The sequence below is a fragment of the Podarcis filfolensis genome (assembly GCF_964270895.1).
Source record: "Podarcis filfolensis genome assembly, chromosome: 3".
NCBI classification, from domain to species: Eukaryota; Metazoa; Chordata; class Lepidosauria; order Squamata; family Lacertidae; genus Podarcis; species Podarcis filfolensis.
In genome coordinates, this window is record NC_139606.1 from 69995118 (window position 1) to 70014945 (window position 19828).

General features: G+C 43.8%; 2 protein-coding genes across 4 annotated transcripts in view; one reads left to right on the forward strand and one right to left on the reverse strand.

The window, feature by feature from the left end:
* LOC310759068 (proto-oncogene Mas-like) overlaps window positions 1–11660 on the reverse strand; it is a 57253-nt gene extending 45593 nt beyond the window's left edge. The window contains exons 1-2 of one of the 3 annotated variants that reach the window (XR_014546179.1): window positions 10935–11660; window positions 6358–6371 (exon numbers count right to left, since the gene is read on the reverse strand). The gene's annotated coding sequence lies outside the window, so the exon portion shown is untranslated. Of the gene's footprint in view, window positions 1–6357; window positions 6372–7526; window positions 8232–10934 lie in introns of those variants that run through there. The other 2 variants (XR_014546180.1, XM_083605900.1) reach the window with 2 other exon arrangements.
* IGF2R (insulin like growth factor 2 receptor) overlaps window positions 1–19828 on the forward strand; it is a 67131-nt gene that overhangs the window by 30936 nt on the left and 16367 nt on the right. Inside the window, exons 21-36 of the mRNA XM_083605831.1 lie at window positions 337–438; window positions 611–776; window positions 1896–2066; window positions 3655–3798; window positions 4878–5056; window positions 6791–6878; window positions 7302–7520; window positions 8582–8715; window positions 9884–9981; window positions 10445–10581; window positions 12736–12926; window positions 13437–13563; window positions 14696–14821; window positions 15586–15857; window positions 16979–17197; window positions 19108–19257. Of these exons, the coding sequence (XP_083461957.1) occupies window positions 337–438; window positions 611–776; window positions 1896–2066; window positions 3655–3798; window positions 4878–5056; window positions 6791–6878; window positions 7302–7520; window positions 8582–8715; window positions 9884–9981; window positions 10445–10581; window positions 12736–12926; window positions 13437–13563; window positions 14696–14821; window positions 15586–15857; window positions 16979–17197; window positions 19108–19257 (2523 nt within the window). The remainder of the gene's footprint in view (window positions 1–336; window positions 439–610; window positions 777–1895; window positions 2067–3654; window positions 3799–4877; window positions 5057–6790; window positions 6879–7301; window positions 7521–8581; window positions 8716–9883; window positions 9982–10444; window positions 10582–12735; window positions 12927–13436; window positions 13564–14695; window positions 14822–15585; window positions 15858–16978; window positions 17198–19107; window positions 19258–19828) is intronic.

Consider the following 19828-nt stretch of genomic DNA (forward strand, 5'->3'; position numbering starts at 1 on the left):
GACTTCTGGAATGGATTCCGTTCAAGAACCAAGGTACAACTACAATTAAATGGAAGGTTAGCTGGGTGTGACTTAACAGGGCACTGTTTCTGATGATAGAGCTGTAAAAAGAATTGGTATATGTGGGCACCATAATCCTCCTCTGATCTTTTGCTTGATACCTATTGGTCTCTAAAACTTGAGAAGAGCTTAAAATTGTTCTCTGAGGAGCTGTGTCTAACCAGTATGGAAGATGGCCTTCTTGACTCGGAAATCAAAAGGGCTACAAGCATTTTGATGGTGCATCTCTATCATATCTTATTCTCTCTTCTTGATAAATGGTTTTGTTTTCTACAGAGCTGCACTGTAAAAGATCCCAACAGTGACTTTGTGTTTAACCTGGAACCGTTGGCTTCAGAAAAAAAATACATAGCCATGGGAATTGGGAAGTCCTACATGGTAATGTTTCTCTTCTCTTTTCTTTTCTTTTCTTTTCTTTTCTTTTCTTTTCTTTTCTTTTCTTTTCCAAACACAATACTTCATGTCCTTTGAGTTCATGCCTTTTGTTTTTTGCTGCAAGTTAGTAATTCTATGGCATCTCAGATATTTTATTATATGTTGAATCTCTTAGCTAAACATTTGTGGACCAGCGGAGGAATGTGCAGTTAACAGTAGCCTGCCAGCTGCTGACTCAATTGGTGGATGTGAAACAGAAGATCTGAAACACATTCGATTGGTGAAACTGAACAAAACTCTTCAGCTGTCTACCGAAGGAGAACTGTCTCTTAAATACACAGGTAAAGTTGCCTTGCTACCTGTTACAAAGAGCCACTTGCTTCCACCCTCCTTGCAAGGTACGGGCAGCTGAGAGAGGTCTTTTGTGCAACACAAGCACAGGTAGAACTGTGGCTACTCCATTGGGTTTCCTAGATCAGGGCGTGTAGATTTCCAAATGTATGATACCTTTAAGATGGTAGAGCTAGACCTGAGTCCTCTCACTTCAAGCAATAATTTAGGCAAAGCAGCTAGACATTGGGTGAGCCTGTGTTCAAATCAGCTCTATCATCAATGCCAGGATTCTCATCAAAGATAGCTTCTTAAAGGATTCAAGATAATGGAGTAAGATCAAAAGCTGCATAACACCAAAGGTAGCGATTTTACAGCAAATCTTTGACACAGCATATGTGTTCACTGTCCCACCAGCATCTTCGGGATGCAGGGAGATGGAAGGGGCCCACTGAGGCTGAGGGAATAGGCAACATTCCCTTGGGCAATAGAGACCAAGCCGTGTCCAGGCTTCCCGTTTTAGTGATGTGTTTGCAGGAGGGCTCTGACAAGGGCAAAGCAAGCACCCAGTCAAATAGGACCATTGGGCTTACAAGATTGAATACAGTGGTACCTCGGGTTAAGAACTTAATTCGTTCTGGAGGTATGTTCTTACCCTGAAACTGTTCTTAACCTGAAGCACCACTTAGCTAATGGGGCCTCCTGCTGCTGCTGTGCTGTTGCTGCACGATTTCTGTTCTCATCCTGAAGCAGAGTTCTTAACCTGAGGTAATATTTTTGGGTTAGCGGAATCTGTAACCTGAAGCGTATGTAACCCGAGGTACCACTGTACATAGCCTAAAGACAATGCTTGGCATCTTCTTTAGTCCAGGAAAATAGGTTTAGGAGGTGTTAAGTGGGAAGGTTCTCTCTTTGGTTCCTGTCAGGCGGGTTTGTCACAGAGTGAAAACATCCCTTTGTGAAAAGTGCAGCAACTGCGTGCATCATTGACCTTCCCGTCATAGCTGGTGAATTTTCAGTAGACGCAAAATTCTTAAAAAGGCAGATAGTTGGAGCTCTGACCTTTTTTTGTCAAATAACTCATGTGGGTTTACTTTATACTTCTTGGTGTTTTTACTTCCACTCCTTAGGAATCAATGACACTTTCACTGTGACCTTTATCTGCAATCAATCCTCCTACCCCGGACAGCTCAGATTTGTGCATGAAGAGATTAACTCTGCACGTAGAATTTATAATACTTTCTTTGAGTTTCACACAGCCTTAGCCTGCCCACCTTCTCCAGTTGATTGTCAAGTTACTGGTAAGTAAATGAATGTAGGGAAATTCATTGGAAAGGTCACTTGAATCTGCTTCAGTGGTAGAGATGTCCTGAAGGTGGCATGTTTCCTTCCCCTTTCTCTCCAGCAAGTGCTATGACTTGTTTCCAACATGCTCATAGTTTCCTTTCCCCTTAGGATGCAGTTTGGGTGGGTGGGAGACTGTTAAAGAACACAGAGCGTAGAGAAATCTGTATTCCCCCTGCCACATACTACTCACCCACAGAAACCCTATTTAGTATTTCCCCCACAAAAGCTGATTTTACCTTTCCCTGCCTTAAAACTGGGCTGCTTTGAAAAGCATTTGCCTTGGAACACCTGAAGTGTTTGACTACCATTAACTCACTGAAAGTTAAGGCATTCCACTCTAAACGAAATCCATTGCCTGTTCCAGCCAAAGGTTTTGTTTTTGTGATAATAGCATAGTGATCGTGCAATTGAGTTGCCTCAATGGTTGCTTTGCCCTAGCACAGCAAACATAAAGAGGCAACCTCTATAAAAAATACAGTGAAACTATTTTTCTGATACAAAATGGAGTACCTGACAGGTGTTGATAGGAACGTTCCTCAGGGGCACTTGCCCAAAAGAGGGTTTCCGCCCTACTAAACCAACACCTCTCTTTAAAGAGTTGGGAGAAAAAAATCTCTTCTCAGTAAGTGCCCTTGAAGAATGTTCATGGCAACACATGTCGAGCATTCAAGTTTTCAGTATGTTTTGGAGACGTTGAGTACTGTATTTTTCGTCCCATAGGATGCACCGGCCCATAGGACGCACCTAGTTTTTTTTGGGGGGGGGAAATAAAGGAATTCCCCCCCTTAATTTCCCCCCCCCAAAACCAGGTCGGGGAATCCAAACCAGGCGCTCCGCCTCCCCGCTGTCCCCCAAGCTTGTGGGGCTGCCCGATGTCTGCCCGAAGCGCAGGGTGCTCTGCTTCAGGGTGCCCCGCGCTCTGTGCAGGAGGCTGCGGATGTCTGCCTGAAGCGCGGGGCTCTCTGCTTCAGCGCGCCCCGCGCTCCGGGCAGCAGGCTGCTATCCGCAGCCTAGGGAGCCCTGCGGGAACTCCCGCGGGCTCCCCAGGCTTGCTGATAGCTTCCTGAAGCCTGGAGAGCGAGAGGGGTCGGTGCGCACCAACCCCTCTCGCTCTCCAAGCTTCAGCGAAAGCCTGCATTCGCCCCATAGGACGCACACAGATTTCCCCTTCATTTTTGGAGGGGAAAAAGTGTGTCCTATAGGGCGAAAAATACGGTATTCTGTTCCTCCTCTCCTTTTTTATCTGCCTTGTGTAGGCTGCCTTCTACCCTCCATTTTGGATTTTATGCTGGCAGAAGCTCTTCCACTCCCACAAGTCAAGGCATTCGGTTCTGGCTGGTCCCCTTCTCTGTGCCTCATTGTGCTTTTAGCTGTTGAGCCTGTCTTTGCTTTTTACTTCTTGGTTTTTACATGATGACACAGCATTTTGCTATCTTGGCTGCCTGGCTTGGATTACTGTAATCCTTTAAACTGGAGTCAACTGAATATTGTAGACTTAGCTTAATTAAGCATTTTGTGGTTTCTGGCATTACTATTTTTCAGATTCAGCTGGTAATGAGTATGACCTGAGTGACTTAAGCAGAGCAAGTGAGCCTTGGATTGCCCTGGATACATCAAAAGATGCAAAAGGAAGAACTTTCTTTCTAAGTGTTTGCAAGCGCCTTCCCCCCATACCAGGGTGCCCTGGTAAGCATTAGACTTGGTTTATGGGAACTGAGGGGCTGTCAGTGCAACAGGCTATATCCCACCTCCTCAATTCCCCTTCTTCTTCTCTGACTTCCTCACTCCTGGCAGTATCTGTCTGCTTCACCTCTTTGGATGGTTTTCATGATACTGCGCAGCAGAGCTGCCATAGCCCCTCTGGGTAGCTTCAGTGATACACTTGAATGCTTAGAGAAGCTTAACATTCAAATTATTCAGACATCCACGAGCCAACTCTAATAAAGGCAGTCCTTGCACTTTAACTTGCCACTGAAAGAGGGTTGGTGAAATCCAGGTGAACAGTTTCTGAGCCTTTTGATAGATGGGGAGATAGTCACTGCTACGTGTAGGGTGCTGTGGCATGTTATGGGGAAGCACGCTGGTGTGCAGGATGCATGCAATTTATCTTATTTTCCTGCTCGTGTTGGATTTAACTTTAAATTTATATTTTGCTAGGGAAGAACAGTTGGAAATGACCTTTAGTTTCAGGAATCTTATGTGAAAATGCCAAGCTGGTGAGCTTTATGGCCAGGACAAGCACCTTTAAGCTGTTAACAAAAAGGCAGAGATAGAGCTTTTACAGCAACTTATTTTTACTGAAAAAAAATTGATTACAAAGTAATGGTTTTTAATAACTTTGAGGAAAAATATTCCCATTTCAGTAACTCATTGACTTACACCGGGTTATATCCAGAGTTAACCTTCTTTGAGCAGGACCTGCTTCCATTCACAGAAGGGACTTTGATCCAGTAGAGATTCCCACTACAGAGATTGTGCCTGAAGTACAGGGTTCCTGAACTCTTTGAAACTGTTTTTCAGGGGCTTTAGGGGGAAAGAATCAGTTGAAGAGTCCCTTCTGCTGATCTTCATGGGAGCATCCCATGGGTGGAGCTCCACTCAGAGGATCCCCAAGTGCAATTGGTGGTCAGCCCAGGCACCGCTGGCTTCAATACTCTTAAAATGAAAACTGCTATGAATTACTTCTGCCCTTCTTTTAAAAGAGATCAATGCAAGTTTTTAGTGGAGTTTAAAAGCACATGTTTAAGTGTTCCTTTTGGCTGCAGGTGGTATAATTGGATCTTGTGTGAAATACACGGACAAAGGTCAGAGTCTTGGCATGATTCACATGCGTCCTCAGGCTGCCGCTGATGGGTCCCTTAGTATCGTGTACTCAAGTGGGGACACGTGCAAAGGTAACAGGCAGTACTCAACACGGATCATCTTCCAGTGCGATCAAAGTATGGTAAGTTTTTTGGGTCTGTCTATTGATGCCAAATGGTCTAGATGTAAAAAAAAATGACTTCCTTTAGCAACCTTGCAAGCTTATTGAAGGGCTTGCCTGCATAGCTGCAGTTCCCCCTTCCCATTGTGCCTGTGTAGCTCTGGAGCTGTGTTTACATGCACTGCCACAGTCCTTCCCCCGCTTCCAGCCTGAAAGGACCAGTAGCTCTTCAAGTGAGTGAGTGAGTACCACATGCAGAGCTGCCACATAGCTGCATCCTTTGCTGCCTAGATGGTCATTTTGAAGTGATTGCTGCTCATCCTGACAAACAAGGTGTGGCATAGGGACCCTTGCAACTTGCCACTAACATTTGATCATACAGTGGTACCTCGGGTTAAGTGCTTTATTCGTTCCAGAGGTCTGTTCTAAACCTGAAACTGTTCTTAACCTGAAGCACCACTTTAGCTAATGGGGCCTCCCGCTGCCGCCACGCCACTGGAGCACGATTTCTGTTCTCACCCTGAAGCAAAGTTCTTAACCTGAAGCACTATTTCTGGGTTAGCGGAGTCTGTAAGCTGAAGTGTATGTAACCTGAGGTACCACTGTGTTATCTTCTTTCTTTTCCCCCATCTGGAGAGAATTCAGATGCTTAGAACTAGCAACATTAATTTGTTATGAGATAGGAAGCAGCTGAGCTCTCCAGAGTAGCTAATCAAGCTTGCTTCTATTTGCAAAGCATATAGCAGCTTATTTACATAGTGGACTTCAAGGACCCTCATAATATTGACATGGAATGTACATTTACTTGAGAAGCACACCTCAGTATTGCGAATGAGTTGCAGTATTCATTCTTGTGCTCCAGTTTCCTGAGCAAGCAACAACTCTCTCATTTTTTGTGACGTTCTGAACTTTCAAATCGTTATGGTGAATTAACATAGTCCCAGGTAGACCCCTCTGAAAGCTGTAAGTATGTGGGACACATGTACATGTGGTGCCATCATCTGGCTCCTCATATTCCAGCTAAGGCACCCTTTCACTCCCCCAACTGCTACCTGCTCAAGAACCATCTTGCTCTGAGAAGAAGACAGATTTTGCTTTCAAAAGGGATTCTTCTCTCTCATGGCTTATGTCTGCTGTTCTACAATCTAGTAGCAATTTCTCCTTAAAACATTTCTGTGTAATCCTCTTTGTGTGGTACAACTGAAAAGATTGCATCAATATTGCAGTGCCTTGTGCCAAGTTCAAAAGTCTGCTGTTTCCACATGGAAGCAAGTACTTTCATTTCGTGCCAGCCACCTTGGTATTTTTTCTTAAAATGAAAGGTGGCATATAAATTCTTGTAACAATTAACAACAACAACAGCAGCAACAACAACAGGTTACAACTTTCTACATGGAAATCCTTCTGTGTAGGCAAACAATATGTGATGCTTGAAGTGTGGGCCATGTTGAGTTCTTGCCTAAAGTTGTGCCAGCAGCTTGAAAAAGACCCTTCAGTGGCACTTCAGGCTTAATTATGCAATATACTTTTGTCCAGGCTGATTTTCTGCATAACAGGTATATAAAATAACCCTGAACAGATCAGTGAATAGCAAGTATCTAAGATTCACATGTTTTCTCACCACAAGGAATTTGGATCAGTTTGAGTCCTGGTTACATAACTTAATGGTGGGTGAATTTATATACTGAGTTTCTATAAGGAGATAAACAGAACTTTATGTATAAAGCTGACAACAAACTCCTCCTTTTTACTTAGGGATCACCAGTGTTTCAACATGAAGATGACTGTGAGTTTGTGTTTCTTTGGAGAACAGTAGCAGCTTGTCCTGTGCACAGGGTTGAGGGTAAGCATTTGTAGTTAAATAAAATTATTTAACTAATGTGTCTAAAACTCTTGGCAAAAAAGTAGTACATAATTGGAATGCAAGAAGAAATAAGACAATTCAGATGGCCTTAAATTATCTATCTACTGTGATTCCAGATACATGGCACAGCTGATCTTAACTTGCAAAGCATTTTGAGTAGAAAATAAGAAAATCATACGTAGCTTTTGTTATGGAATGATTGCGTAAAAGTTTGCAAATGGACTCCTTTCTCATACAAAACAACTTTCCGAAAATAACTGCAACGTTCTGAAATGAACAGATGCACAAATTCATATTCAGAAAAAGTTATCTCTGGTCCACCTTTGGACCGAGGCGTTGACCTGGGAATAAAGCTTTGTGTGCATGTGAATAACATTCCCCTGCATTTGGTGTTCTTTTAAGGTGAGAACTGTCAAGTAAAAGATCCAAGGTATGGTCATGTGTATGATCTGACACCGCTTCGTGGGAAGGATGTGAAAGTGAGCACTGAGGAATATGACTACTACTTCAGAGTCTGTGATGGATTAACAGCGGGGAAGTGCAAAGAACCAGGAACAACTGCAGATGTTGTGTCGGCATGTCAGATTAAGAAACGAGACCCCAGCTTAAAAAAAATAGCAGGTAAGATGTCATTCTGGGATGTAGCGGCTTGGATTTACCAGGGGAAGTTTGCCTGGCTTCAGAGGGGAGGATGCCTGAAGTATCAAGGTGTACTTCCAGAGCAAATGTCCATCTAACTAGTTTTATTTTAAAATCCACACATTTGTCTAGTATTTCTATCTAGTGGAAGGAATACCTCTTGACGTTCCTGATATTTCCAGCTAAGTCATCATGTAGCTGTGATGGCTGTTGTATGCTATTCCCACAGCTAACATTCACCTGTCTTCCGTGGTTAGTATTAGCATTTGACCTTGAAGTCCACAGTTGAGAACTAGTAAAATAACCTTGAACCCAGTTGAGTTTGGAGATGGCATCTCCCTCCACATACTTCCACCACAATTTCTGATCAGATGCAGCACTGTGCTCAGATTCTGTGTATGAACACATGCACACTCAGGCACTAGACATGCACATGTATGCATTCTGTAACTAAACACACAGAGTGGGGTGTAAATAAAGTACATGTGTACGCACACCTTTATTTTTATATAAATACATTTTATTATATAATGTGTTTTGATTTTTATTTATGTTCTTGTTGGGCAGCCTGAAAACAAGTTAAGTATTGTGTATGCGCAGAGTGTTGAGTCATGTTGCCTGTAGAGCCCCTCTGGAGATGTCCTTGCATTTCTGTAGTGTATTGAGTGGAAACTGGGTTGGATAGTGGGAACACTGGGAAGAGGAGATGGGAAAGGGCCAATATCATGTCCCAGGTCATGCTCAGGTCAGCATACCCCCCACCCTCCCCAATTTCAACAAATCATCAATCTTAACATCAGTGGGGGTGGAATTGCTATTAAAAACAACTAGATACTGAAATGGGATGAGTCTAAGCTTTTCTTTTTAGAGCTGTCATTCCTTAGTGTGCTTTGCAAGCTGACTATTGACAAAATAAGGCAGCATTGGGGGACCCACTGGGCCCACAGGCCGAATTAGCTTTAGTCTATATATATATGGCTAATGTTTACAGTACAAAACTCCTATGCCTTCAGTTAATATAATCTTTATAACTCACTGTTCAGGTCTGAAAACTACAAAGCTGACGTACGAAAATGGATTAATCAAAATTAACTACACCAACGGGGAGACATGCCACAAGATATATCAGCGGTCAACAGCCATATTGTTCTATTGTGATCCTGAAAGTAATTCACAGGTAAGCAGACTTGGGTGTTAGTCTCAGATGTGATTGTCAAAACCCCTTATGTAACTCTTCCTGCAAAGCCATAAGCTCTAAGCACACATAGCTGTAACCTCATAGAGCCTGGGTGGGCAGACATCAGACTTGCAGGATCTGCATGGGCTTTTTCTTTTTTAATAATTGACTGGAACCTAGAGATCCACCTTCCAGAGCCTGGCGAAAAAGTATATTCTGAATAAAAATAGTCTGAACCTAGGAATTTTACTTTGCATTGCTTTGCATGGAGTGGAGACACAATACTTCTGTGCACAAAAAACCCCCACTCTTGATCTCCACCCTGCCCCGGCCCCGGCAAGCTTTCTTCATTTCAGCTGTATAATTTAGAGGAGGAAAAGGAGTCATTTTTGTTCTGGTATTTTTAAACAACTGGGAATCAGGAACTTACTGATCTACTGTGAATCATTGAGACATCTCCCAGATTTACGTTCTGCCCCTGCTGGCTATATGTGCAGTTGGAGATCAGGGTTGCACAGGCGTGCCCAGCCCTTGAGCCCACCTGATGGGCCCTGCATGAACACTTCATCCACCATGTAGCTTTGTGCATAGAGCTTGATATCTGCAAGTTCATTCCATAATTGCCATTGCCCCTCCCTCTCCACTGACTTTATGTGGCACCAATCATAATTGCACAGGTAGATCCTCATTCAGCTTATTTATATGCAGCATGTGAACCAGGTAAGTAGGGTGGGCCGAAAGCACTGAAAACCCAAATATTGTTAGGGCAGCTAAATTTGTTAGTAACAAAATTACTTTGTTTTTAAAAAAGGAAAAGGTAAAAACTGCTGAGCAAATAAATAAAGTGTAGTGTGAAAGCAGCACATGCCAAGGCAATGAGCTTGAATCCGTTATTTATGTTAGCCAAAATACTTCAGATTCACCCTTCTGATTAAAATCCATTTGGTCTTGTTTTAAAATTTTTGTTTGAAAGGACCACAGTACATTTCCCCAGTATAAGTTGTAGATGGTGTATTGGAGCAGAAGCTCCTTTTTGCAGATGGTTACTGTTTTACATAATCCATAGTCCAGACCTCGGATGGAGTAGGGTTGTCTGCTTTCAGCTCTACTGGTATTGTCGGCTTCTGTATGTAACGGGTTGTGGGTTTTTTTACCTTTCTTTTCTCAGCCAGTGTTTCTGAAGGAAATGGAGGATTGCACCTATTTGTTTGAGTGGCACACTCCTCTTGCCTGCCCACCTTCCAGGTCTATCGAGTGCTCCTATAAGTAAGTTGACTTCACCTGGCTGTCTAAACAATAAATTTATTTCCTTCCCACCCCTTCTTTAGGGCTTCCTGTCCTGTCTGTGTTAAATGGTGATGCCTAGGCCATTAAAGCAGCTATTCAGTGTGATGATTTTTTGGGGGGTGGGGGAGAACTCTTGTTCTCCCCAGCCATCAGCAGAAACAACTAACAAGTGGGTGGTGGTGAGATGGTGGGTGTCGAAAGACCATCTTGTTGTACAGATTCTCAGATACGGAACCCCTAGATACTTGAGAAGCTTTTGCGCTGCTAGAGTAGTTAACAGAAGAGTGGTGGTCGTTCTGCTAGATAAACTATGTGGCAGGACAGGAAATTTTGCTTGGATTTTGATGGCACTTTTTGGCACTCCTTACACTGTTGATGTGCTTCTCCGCAGGATGTCTCCTGTTAACTTTTTTGCTGTAAAACGTCCTTTGTTCTGTTGCAGAGACAGTACCGGCAACTCATACGATCTCTCCTCTCTGACACGGCATAAGGAGAACTGGGAAGCCATTTCAATGACTAACTCTACTCAAAAATACTACATCAACGTCTGTAAATCTTTGGTGCCACATCGAGGAGCAGGTAAGAACTGGAGAGACAGCGCAGGCTGCGTGTGCCCGCAGGCAGGAGTGGGGCCGAGTAGAGGGATTGAACTGCACAGGGGCAGGGTGGGAAAGAAGGGAGGCCACAGCTCTGTTGGGTACCACTTCATCATAGCAAGGCACTTACGTAAACCCATGTGCTGTTAGAAGTGCATGGCCTTGACTGCCTGCTGGGTAAATGTTAGAAGGCGGAAAGCCACACCCACTGACAGTTCAAGCTCTTCCCATTGCTGCTACCCAAACGTGTGTGTGGCAGTAGTGTTGGATCCTGTAGCAAAGTGACTGGAGCCCCAAGATCCCTTAAGGAGAGGGGGAAGACTTATCCCCACTTACCTCACAGCTAAGCATCCTGTCTGTTGCCTTGACACCAGGTGAAAAGCATATCAAAATTTGATGTTGCTTGCAAGATAAGCTGTATATTGGGAACTGGAGTGTTATGAAGAAGGCAATCCACTGTGCACCCGCTCCGTCTTGTTTCTCATATTGGGCTTCTCCATGTAGAGAGGGCAGGTGAATGCTGTCTTCACTCTTTTATGGCTGCAGCTGTGTTATGAAACCTGCTGTGTCCTATTTAAGGCTAAGTGAAAGCTGTAAGCATCCTGTAATCTGATTCTTCTCCTAGCATTCTCTGTTTGTGCAACAGTGTACCAGTTCTGCCTCATTGTCTTAAAAATTACCCTGGAGCAAGGGAGGAATGACCTACATAGCTTCCTTGAAACTGAGAACATTGGTGTCCAAAGAGTTGGATGTGGGAAAAGAGATTAAAAAGCACTGTTGTAACCCACTGTGAATGCGAACATAGGTTTTTTACATGGTAAAAGAGTAGTAAATGGAACAGCTCCTACCTTTGATTCTGAACACACTGTCCTTGATTCCTATTGCTCTTTGCAATGTTTTTTCCTAACCCTGGTATTTATTTTTGTATAGTCGTGGAATGTGTTCTATCTTGGGAATAACAGCAAACCAAGACATACTTGGGAGTAGATCCATTTATTTCAATAGGTCTGCTCTGAATATGACTCGTGTTGCATTAGGTTCATGTTGCATCTTTTCGGCTTAGAACGCAACAAACCTGGAAGTGTATACTTCCAGGTTTCGCCGCGCATGCATGCACAGAAGCATTCTGCGCACTTTGCACATGCGCAGAAGCGGCACTCTAGTTACGGACTTTTCGGGGTGCAAACGGCACCCCGGAACGGATGAAGTCCGTAACTAGAGGTACCACTGTAATGTTGTATACCTCCCTGTTTAATTGAAGGTTAATATGATAAGGTATTTTTCCCTGGCACACCCCAAACATCTTACTATTAAGATGGCAGGTAATAACATAAATACTCTAAATTTTATTACTAGACTTGCTGATTCTGAGTATATGTAGAAATGACACATAGAGCTAATTATACGTGTTGTTTCTTTGCCCAGGAACTATGCCATCTCAGTTTTATGTGGGGAGGTATTTGTCTAAAGTTGACCCAGTTGACACCAGCAAGTTTGTTGTTGTTGTTAACTAATTTCTGTACTGCCCTTCATCCGAGGATCACAGGGTGGTTTACAATATAAAAATACAAAAATACATAACATAGTAATAAACAAACACCCCCTTTAAAAGGCCATAGATAGTTTAATTAGCCAAAGGCCTGGGAGAAGAGGAACGTTTTTGCCTGGTGCCCAAAGATATGTAATGAGGGTGCCAGATGGACTTTCCTGGGGAGAGCATTTCACAAACGGGGAACCATCGCAGAAAAGGCTTGTTATCATGTTGCTACCCTTCAGACCTCTCATGGAGGAGGCACACAAAGAAGAGCCTCAGATGATGATCTCAGGGTGGTGCATTTTGGGAGAAGTGGTCCTTGAGGTATTGTGGTCCTGAAAAATAATGTTGAAATAATTTCTGAAAAATAATATAGACTTTACTCATTCAGAAGCCCCAACTTTTCCTTGAATTAAGTTGAAGTGGTGTAGCCACCTCAGAAACGTGTGCTTGAATCGACTCTAAAGTTTTTTGGTAGCTTTTCTTGAATATGTTATTTGTAGCAAGACACCACCACCACCAAGAGAATGTGGGGTAGGCTATCAGGCAATGCTAAACCCTTTATTTTCCCTTCCCCACCCTCTTTTCTGGTGCCAAACATAGATTTCTGTTCACCGGATTCTGCAGCCTGCCTGATGGATGGGTCCAAGTATATAAACTTGGGTGAGGTGTCTGAGGGAATCCAGTGGCAAAATGGCATTTTTGTTATTAAATACATCAATGGTGAGAAGTGTCCAGACCAGATCAGGAAGAAGTCTACAATAATCCGCTTCAAGTGTGACGAAAATGCAGTTGTAAGTATGCCTAAGTAGGTCGGATTTTTTATGTCTCCCCCCCCCCCCAATGTGAAGAGCCATTGCATAGGTTCCTGGGGGTAAAAATGGACCATGGGATTGGATTTGTATCTTAGATAGCATGCAGATGACAAATTTACCCCCAAATCTGTAGCTGTGGGTAATAAAACACTTGGCAGGACGAGGCAGTAATTGTGCTGCCCTGAGGAACTCGTCACAGAGTAGTTCCCTGGAAAGGAAACAGTGTGTGGTCCAGATTAATCTTGGGTGGTGACGAGGGTTCTATAACAGAAGCTTAAACTGATGGATGTCCAAGGGGATTTATGCTTTTGTGTCTTTTGGCCACAATAACTTTGCTAAGACCTTCTGAAGGGAAGGTAGGCTGCTACCAGGGGTCAACATTCCTGCTGCCTTCCCCCAAAAGGGTAAAGTGTGCTGCAAGAAATATTGCCAGTACCCCAGCACAGAAGTTTTGCAGAAGTTGACTTTTTCATATCCATTTTTGTCCAGGATTCCAAGCCTGAACTTATAACTGCCATTGAGGATTGTGAATATACTTTTATATGGTTCACGGCTGCTGCGTGTCCTCTGAAAACCAACGTGCACAACAATTGCACAGTATCCAACCCTCTTACAGGTAAGCCTTTGACACACACGTGGGCCTGGTCAGGGTAGCTGTAACTAGAATCAACCTTTAATCGTTCTGCCATGGGAGAGAGCAACAGTGGACTTAGGACTCTCAAATAACCATCTTGGGAGATCCCAGGCTAATCTGAAGGGAGCAGCCTCATACACCCTAGTGATAGTTACTCGTTCTTGCTCATGGCCATTGGTGGAACATAGAAAGCTGCCTTATACTGAGGCAGGCAGGCTGCCCATCCAGCTCAGTATTGTCAACACTGGCTGGCAGCAGCTCTCTAGGGTTTCAGATGGACTTTTCCCAGCCCCACCTGAATATGCTAAGGATTATGCCTGGGATTGAGCCATGTAAAGTAAGACCCCTTCCCTAACTCCTGAATGTTGCAGGTATATGTCATTCCTGTTTTATCACAGGGAATGCACCCATAAAATGCAAGTGGAAGGTTGCATTGGGGCTACAGTGCGATTGTACAGGATACAGCTATTCTGTGGAAGAAAAATGATGCCCAAATACCCACCGATAGGACAGAAGGTTATACGAAACAGAACACACAAATACTTCTGTGAGGGCAAACAACATAAGCTACCAATAATGTCACATTTATTTGTGGATTGTCTGTAATCGAGGGAGAGTGGTTGCTACCTCATTTTATGGGCCGCTTCACACGCAACACTGGGTAAACCTCCCTTTAGTGTGTATGCATGCACACAGCAAGGTGCTGCAACCTATCACATATCTCTGGTGCATGTACCTGTATGGGTCATGTGCCTGTTTCGCATTCCTAAGTGTATGTCTAAGTACACAAGAATGCTGCTTTATCAGATCAGAGGCCCATATGGTGCAGCATCCTGTTTGACAGTGCCCAGCTAGGGGCCCACAAGATACCCAATAGCAGCATTCACCCAATTTGTGTTTCCCCACAACTGGTATTCTAATCCTGGAGGTAATGCATAGTCATGAGGACAATTTCCTCCATGAACTTCTCTAATCCCCTTTGAAAGCAATCTGAGTTGATGGTCATCTTGCGGTTTAAAGCATCACAGGTCCACTCCTTGGGTAAACAAAAATCTCAATTGCTCTCTGCAGGGAAGCTAAAAAGCTAAATTATCCTCTCCCCCCTCTCTTGCAGGCCATCTCTTTGACCTTAATTCTTTAAAGAGGCAGGATGGTTATACTGTCCCTGATTACAGGAACCAGAGAATATTGCGACTGAGTGTGTGTGATGAAGCCAGAGGTCCATGTGGCAGTGGAGTTGGTAAGCCTGGACATATCAGTGGAGCTCATGGAAGTTCTGTGGAGTTCTCATGAAACAGTCCCTGTACTTATAAACCAAGCTAAATCCAACCAGCAATTCTACTACTTTAATTGGAAATAGCTTTTACCCTGTACTGCTCTCCTTCCTGCCTACTCTGTGTACCAATGCCACCTCTAATGTGACTGGTCATCCATGCATATGGGTATAAGATTCTTGATCAGATTGCACACTTCATCTGGCATGACAACTGGGATTTGGGCCTATACAGACTGGGATTTTGCGGGCACACTTGAATGGCTGTTGCCATTGTTGGTAGGATGGAAATGCTGGGTGCATAGAGGAGGAAGTGCAGGATCATGCCCTGCAGCATGTGGGAAGTGGCCCAGTGAGTCATCTAATCTCACTTAATTAAAAATGCTAACATTGAATACATCTTGCACAAGCTAGATGTAGGTCACAGTTCTTCCCATTTTATAGATAGGGAACTGAGCCTGAGAGCAAGTGACTGTGTTAAGGCTGCCCAGTGAGTCAACGAACAATTTTAACCCAGTGTTCTAAGAACACTTTCCACACGCTGTAACATTTTGTTCACACCCTCCTTTTTCTGAGCAAAGTCCTCAAAGTTCTCAACTACTTGGTGTAACTAATGTAATCCCTCTCAGTTCTGTTGAAATATAACAGCCCAAGGAGTGGATTGCACAGCTGCTTAACTCAAGCTTCCTTCCGTCATAACCCACCCATTGCACTTCTAAACTTGTTAATAGGTGTCTGTGTCACTGGTGGCCATCAGCAACCAGTCAGTGCTGGAAGACTGACCAAAGCATTAACTTACGAAGATGGAATTTTGAAACTTAGCTACAGCGGAGGAGAGTCGTGCCCTGCAAATCCTAAACTGAAGTATACAAGCTATTTCAGCTTTGTGTGCAGGCCTGATGCTGGGCCAGGTAGCCAGCCCTTCCTTGTCTCCTTCGATGAGGCGGCATGTGCCTATTATTTCTCTTGGCATACGGCTTTAGCTTGTGAAGAAGAGAGTCCGGTAAGTGAATTGGCAGTTTCATCAAGCTCCTGTTACCTAAAATGTCAAAGTAACAACAATACCTGCAAGCAATATTTTTAAGTTGGAAAAGGCACAGGTTTAAATGCTCCAGTTTCAGATGTTGGTTTTGTGTGTTTTTGAGGAGGCAATACAAAATTCTCAGATCCATAAAATTTGTGGTATCTTGTTCTTTCTTGTTGAAGCGGGTAGCTGGTGGCTTTTTGGTTTTGTTTAGGAATAAATGTGTTCTGTTTAGGTAACAGTAGAACAGAGGCAGTATAATTGTGTTGCCAGATGAGAAGTTGAAAGTCCTGCCAAACAATGCAATTATTGCCAATAACTCTGGTACAGGGCAGGCATAATTCTACATTTGATTAAGGGAACAGTAGATATCCACAGGATATCTGGAACGGAATTCATATTAAACTTAACCAAATCATTAATGGTCAGTCACAACCCCCCTCCACCCCAGGCATGGAGGGCAGAGCAAATTTGCATGCAAGGGAGTAGGAAAGGGGGTGAAGGAGTTCACAGTCCCACAGTGCAGTTCCTTGACACTGGGTAGCATTATCTCAATTCCAGAGCTCTGTGTTGCGAGTAACAGTCAAGAGAAGAAGAATCCCAACGGTAGGTCAATGGAGACCTCTTTTTCCATTGAGATTAATATATCACTGTGTGTTGGACAACTTAGCAGTGCTCTCAAAGCATCAGCAACTGCTGTGAAGCAGAAATGTCAAGAAGGGAGAGGCTAATCAAGGCCTTTAGCTGTTATTGCCTTGACCAATAAATAAACTGCAAAGTTGATCTTCTTGTGCCTATGGCTCAGCCCAGGAACATGTGTCATTTCACTGGTATTTGCTTTCAATCAAGTGTATCCAGGACCAAGACAGAAGTGACCTCTGCTGGAGAAGTACGAAGAGACTGAAGGGAGATTCAGGGTGGGATGGGCTCAGATTGAACACATGATCAAATGAACACATTGGCTTGCAGTGCAGTAGAGGAGGGGGGAGCACTAAGAAAAGAACAGACCCCGATAAATTAGATTTTGTTTTTGCTTGTTGACATTTGGGGAACAGTAGCTGCAAGTGCTGATTTGTGGAACTTCCTCCCACTGCAAACAGGTGGAATGCTCAGTTACAAATGGCAGCACAATAATTGACCTCTCTCCTTTGATACATCGGACGGGCTCCTATGAGGCATTTGATGAGACGTTCGATGATTCCTCTGACCTTACTCCAGATTTCTATATAAATATTTGCCGCCCATTGAATTCCATCAAAGATGTCAACTGCCCACCTGGAGCAGCTGTCTGCATGGTTCCAGTTACTGGTCCCCCTATAGTAAGTTAACCCTATGTATCAAACAATCCTCTTTAGCAAATGCGTTAGTGTTTTCGTAATTCATAACTAGTATGTTGGCTTATGGTTAATTGAGGGTCGCCTCTCTCTGGACAAGTCACTGATTTTGCATGGTGACTATTGTTATAACTGCATGTGGTCTGAACCACTGAGGAAAGAGGGATGTCTTTGTACATTCTTCCTTCTCCCACCCTCACAATCCGGGGGGGGGGGCACTGTCCAGAAGTGGCTGCTTACAAAATCATGGTCTGTATCCAAAGAAGTGCATAACTTTTTACTTGTACTCAAGGCTTTGGGGCTATTTTTTGAGCGACAGATCCACACATCTCATGGCAAACCTATTTCAAGACAAAATATGTGTTCCAAAATCAATTTGTGATGTTGTCTGTGGGAGAGTGCGGTGTCTCCTTTCAAAGGAAAAAAGTGCCATAAAAATTAGGAAAATGGGCAGCATTGTATCGTATTACAGCCCAAACAATGTGGTGATCTTATTTTGTGGAAAGTCTGAAATAAGATGTGGAAATGTTTTTATTTTGCCAGATTGTTTTACAGTGGTACCTCGCAAGACGAATGCCTCGCAAGAAGAAAAACGCGCAAGACGAAAGGGTTTTTCGGTTTTTGCGTTGCTTCGCAAGACGATTTTCCCTATGGGCTTGCTTCGCAAGACGAAAACGTCTTGCGAGTTTGTTCGCTTTTTTCTTAAAGCCGCTTGAAGAGGCGCAGTTGCAACGGACCGTGCTTCGCAAGATGAAAAACATCGCAAGACGAAAAGACTCACGGAACGAATTAATTTTGTCTTGCGAGGCACCACTGTATAATGATCAAATTTCTGTTGGATGCTGTTCTAAGGCTGCAGTTGAAATTCTGGCAGGGCCTAATAGAGTGGTGGGCCCACAGCCCTGCTGCTCACACCAACCAGGCTAGAAGGTTGGTGGGGGCAGGCAAATCTAGTGGGACCTCGGCAAGCTCAGTGCCTTCCTCTCCCACATAGCCACCTTCTTGGGGCTTTGCATGGGCTGCTGCTGGTGGAGCGCCTTCTGGTGGCACTTCCTCCTGCTTGCCTGTTCAGTGAGCAGAATGGGGAACTTGGTGCCTAAGGAGCAATGCTGGCATCACTCTGCAGGCTGTAGCCTGCAGAGACTAACAGGACCGGGTGCAGGGACACCTGCTCAACTCAAATCCCCCCCCCCAGCCTGACACAAAGGAGCTTTGGATTCTAGGGCCATGTGCGGAAGCCTCAGAGAGTTGTACTAGTTCTCTTGCCTTTTTGCGGTACCAAAATGCAGACTTCTTGGTCCTAACTGTCTTTCTAAAGTTGCTTATGCTCTTTGTTTTTCCATCTTTGACACTGGAGGAAGGCAACAGACCAAAGACAGTAAGATGGGACAACCATGAGTAATACATTAAATTAGCCGCCTGGCCTCTCATATAAAGAGGGACACTTATAGCTGTTCTGTATGTCATGCGGGATGAGGTGGTGAAATTCTGGGCTGTTTCCCTTCAGGCTGCAGGTAGGGGAAGTGCGTTGTTGAATGGCCCACCGTTAGGTGAAAGCTCCATTTACTTAATAAATTGGTACATCTGTAAGAATGCTTAAATTAACTTCTCTGTGTTACTAGTTTTTTCAATGTGAGGCTGCCTTCAAAAATCCAGCCCCTGCCTTTAGTCTATCATTATTGAACAACCCAAGAACACTGCCGCCTTGTTCCACATTACTTGTGAAGCTGCTCTTGCAGTTTCCATTGTTCATTGCCATTCCCCATGTGAAATGGAATCCTCTCTTGGTTTTTTGTGCATCTTGTCTTGGTGCTCGCTGGCACTATGGAAAATCATGCCAGTGCTTCGGGTGAAAGTGTCACAACCAAGTTAATTTGTTGTGTTTTCTCATTTAGGATATCGGCCGTATTACTTCGCCTCCCAAGCTCAACCCTGCAACACATGAAGTTTACATTGCTTTTAACAGTAGCACTCCTTGTCTGGAAGATAAAAGTCTCAAGTATTCTTCTCTCATTGTGTTCCATTGCAGCAGAGGGACAGATCTGGTAATGGTCATCTTATTTTGTGTACTGCCAAGCCTGAATCAAGGGTGGTGGTGGGGAAGAGAATAATCTTTGGGGGGAAAGGACAAAAGTGAATTGAGTGAAGGATGATTAAATCTGTTCCAAATGCTAATTTGCAAAGTTCCACAAGAGCCTGTAGTGCATCTGCTGCAGAGATTTTCAAAGTGCATTACACTCATGTCCCACAGAAACTCAAAACTCGGTACTAAAATCTTCCTTGACATGAGGCGAGAAATACTTATTTTGCCTCTGACCATCTTTGACCCTCAACTCACCCAAATAATACTTCTGATGAACTCTTAACCATAGAAGATGCTAGTTATTTCTAAACTCTATAACTAGGTCACCATTGCAGAGTTTGAATGTAGACTTGAATTCTGAAAACAGGAAGCTTATATAACATGTTGCTCTTCCAAAATCCAGGTGTCCAAAGCTTTTTGTAGTCCAAATTTTTGTTGAGCAATGGGCAATAGGAAGGGCATGAAAGTTTAGGGTGGGGGTTAAGGAATGGAGTATCTGCTACTGGAGAAGGGCAGGGAGATGTGCAAGGCAT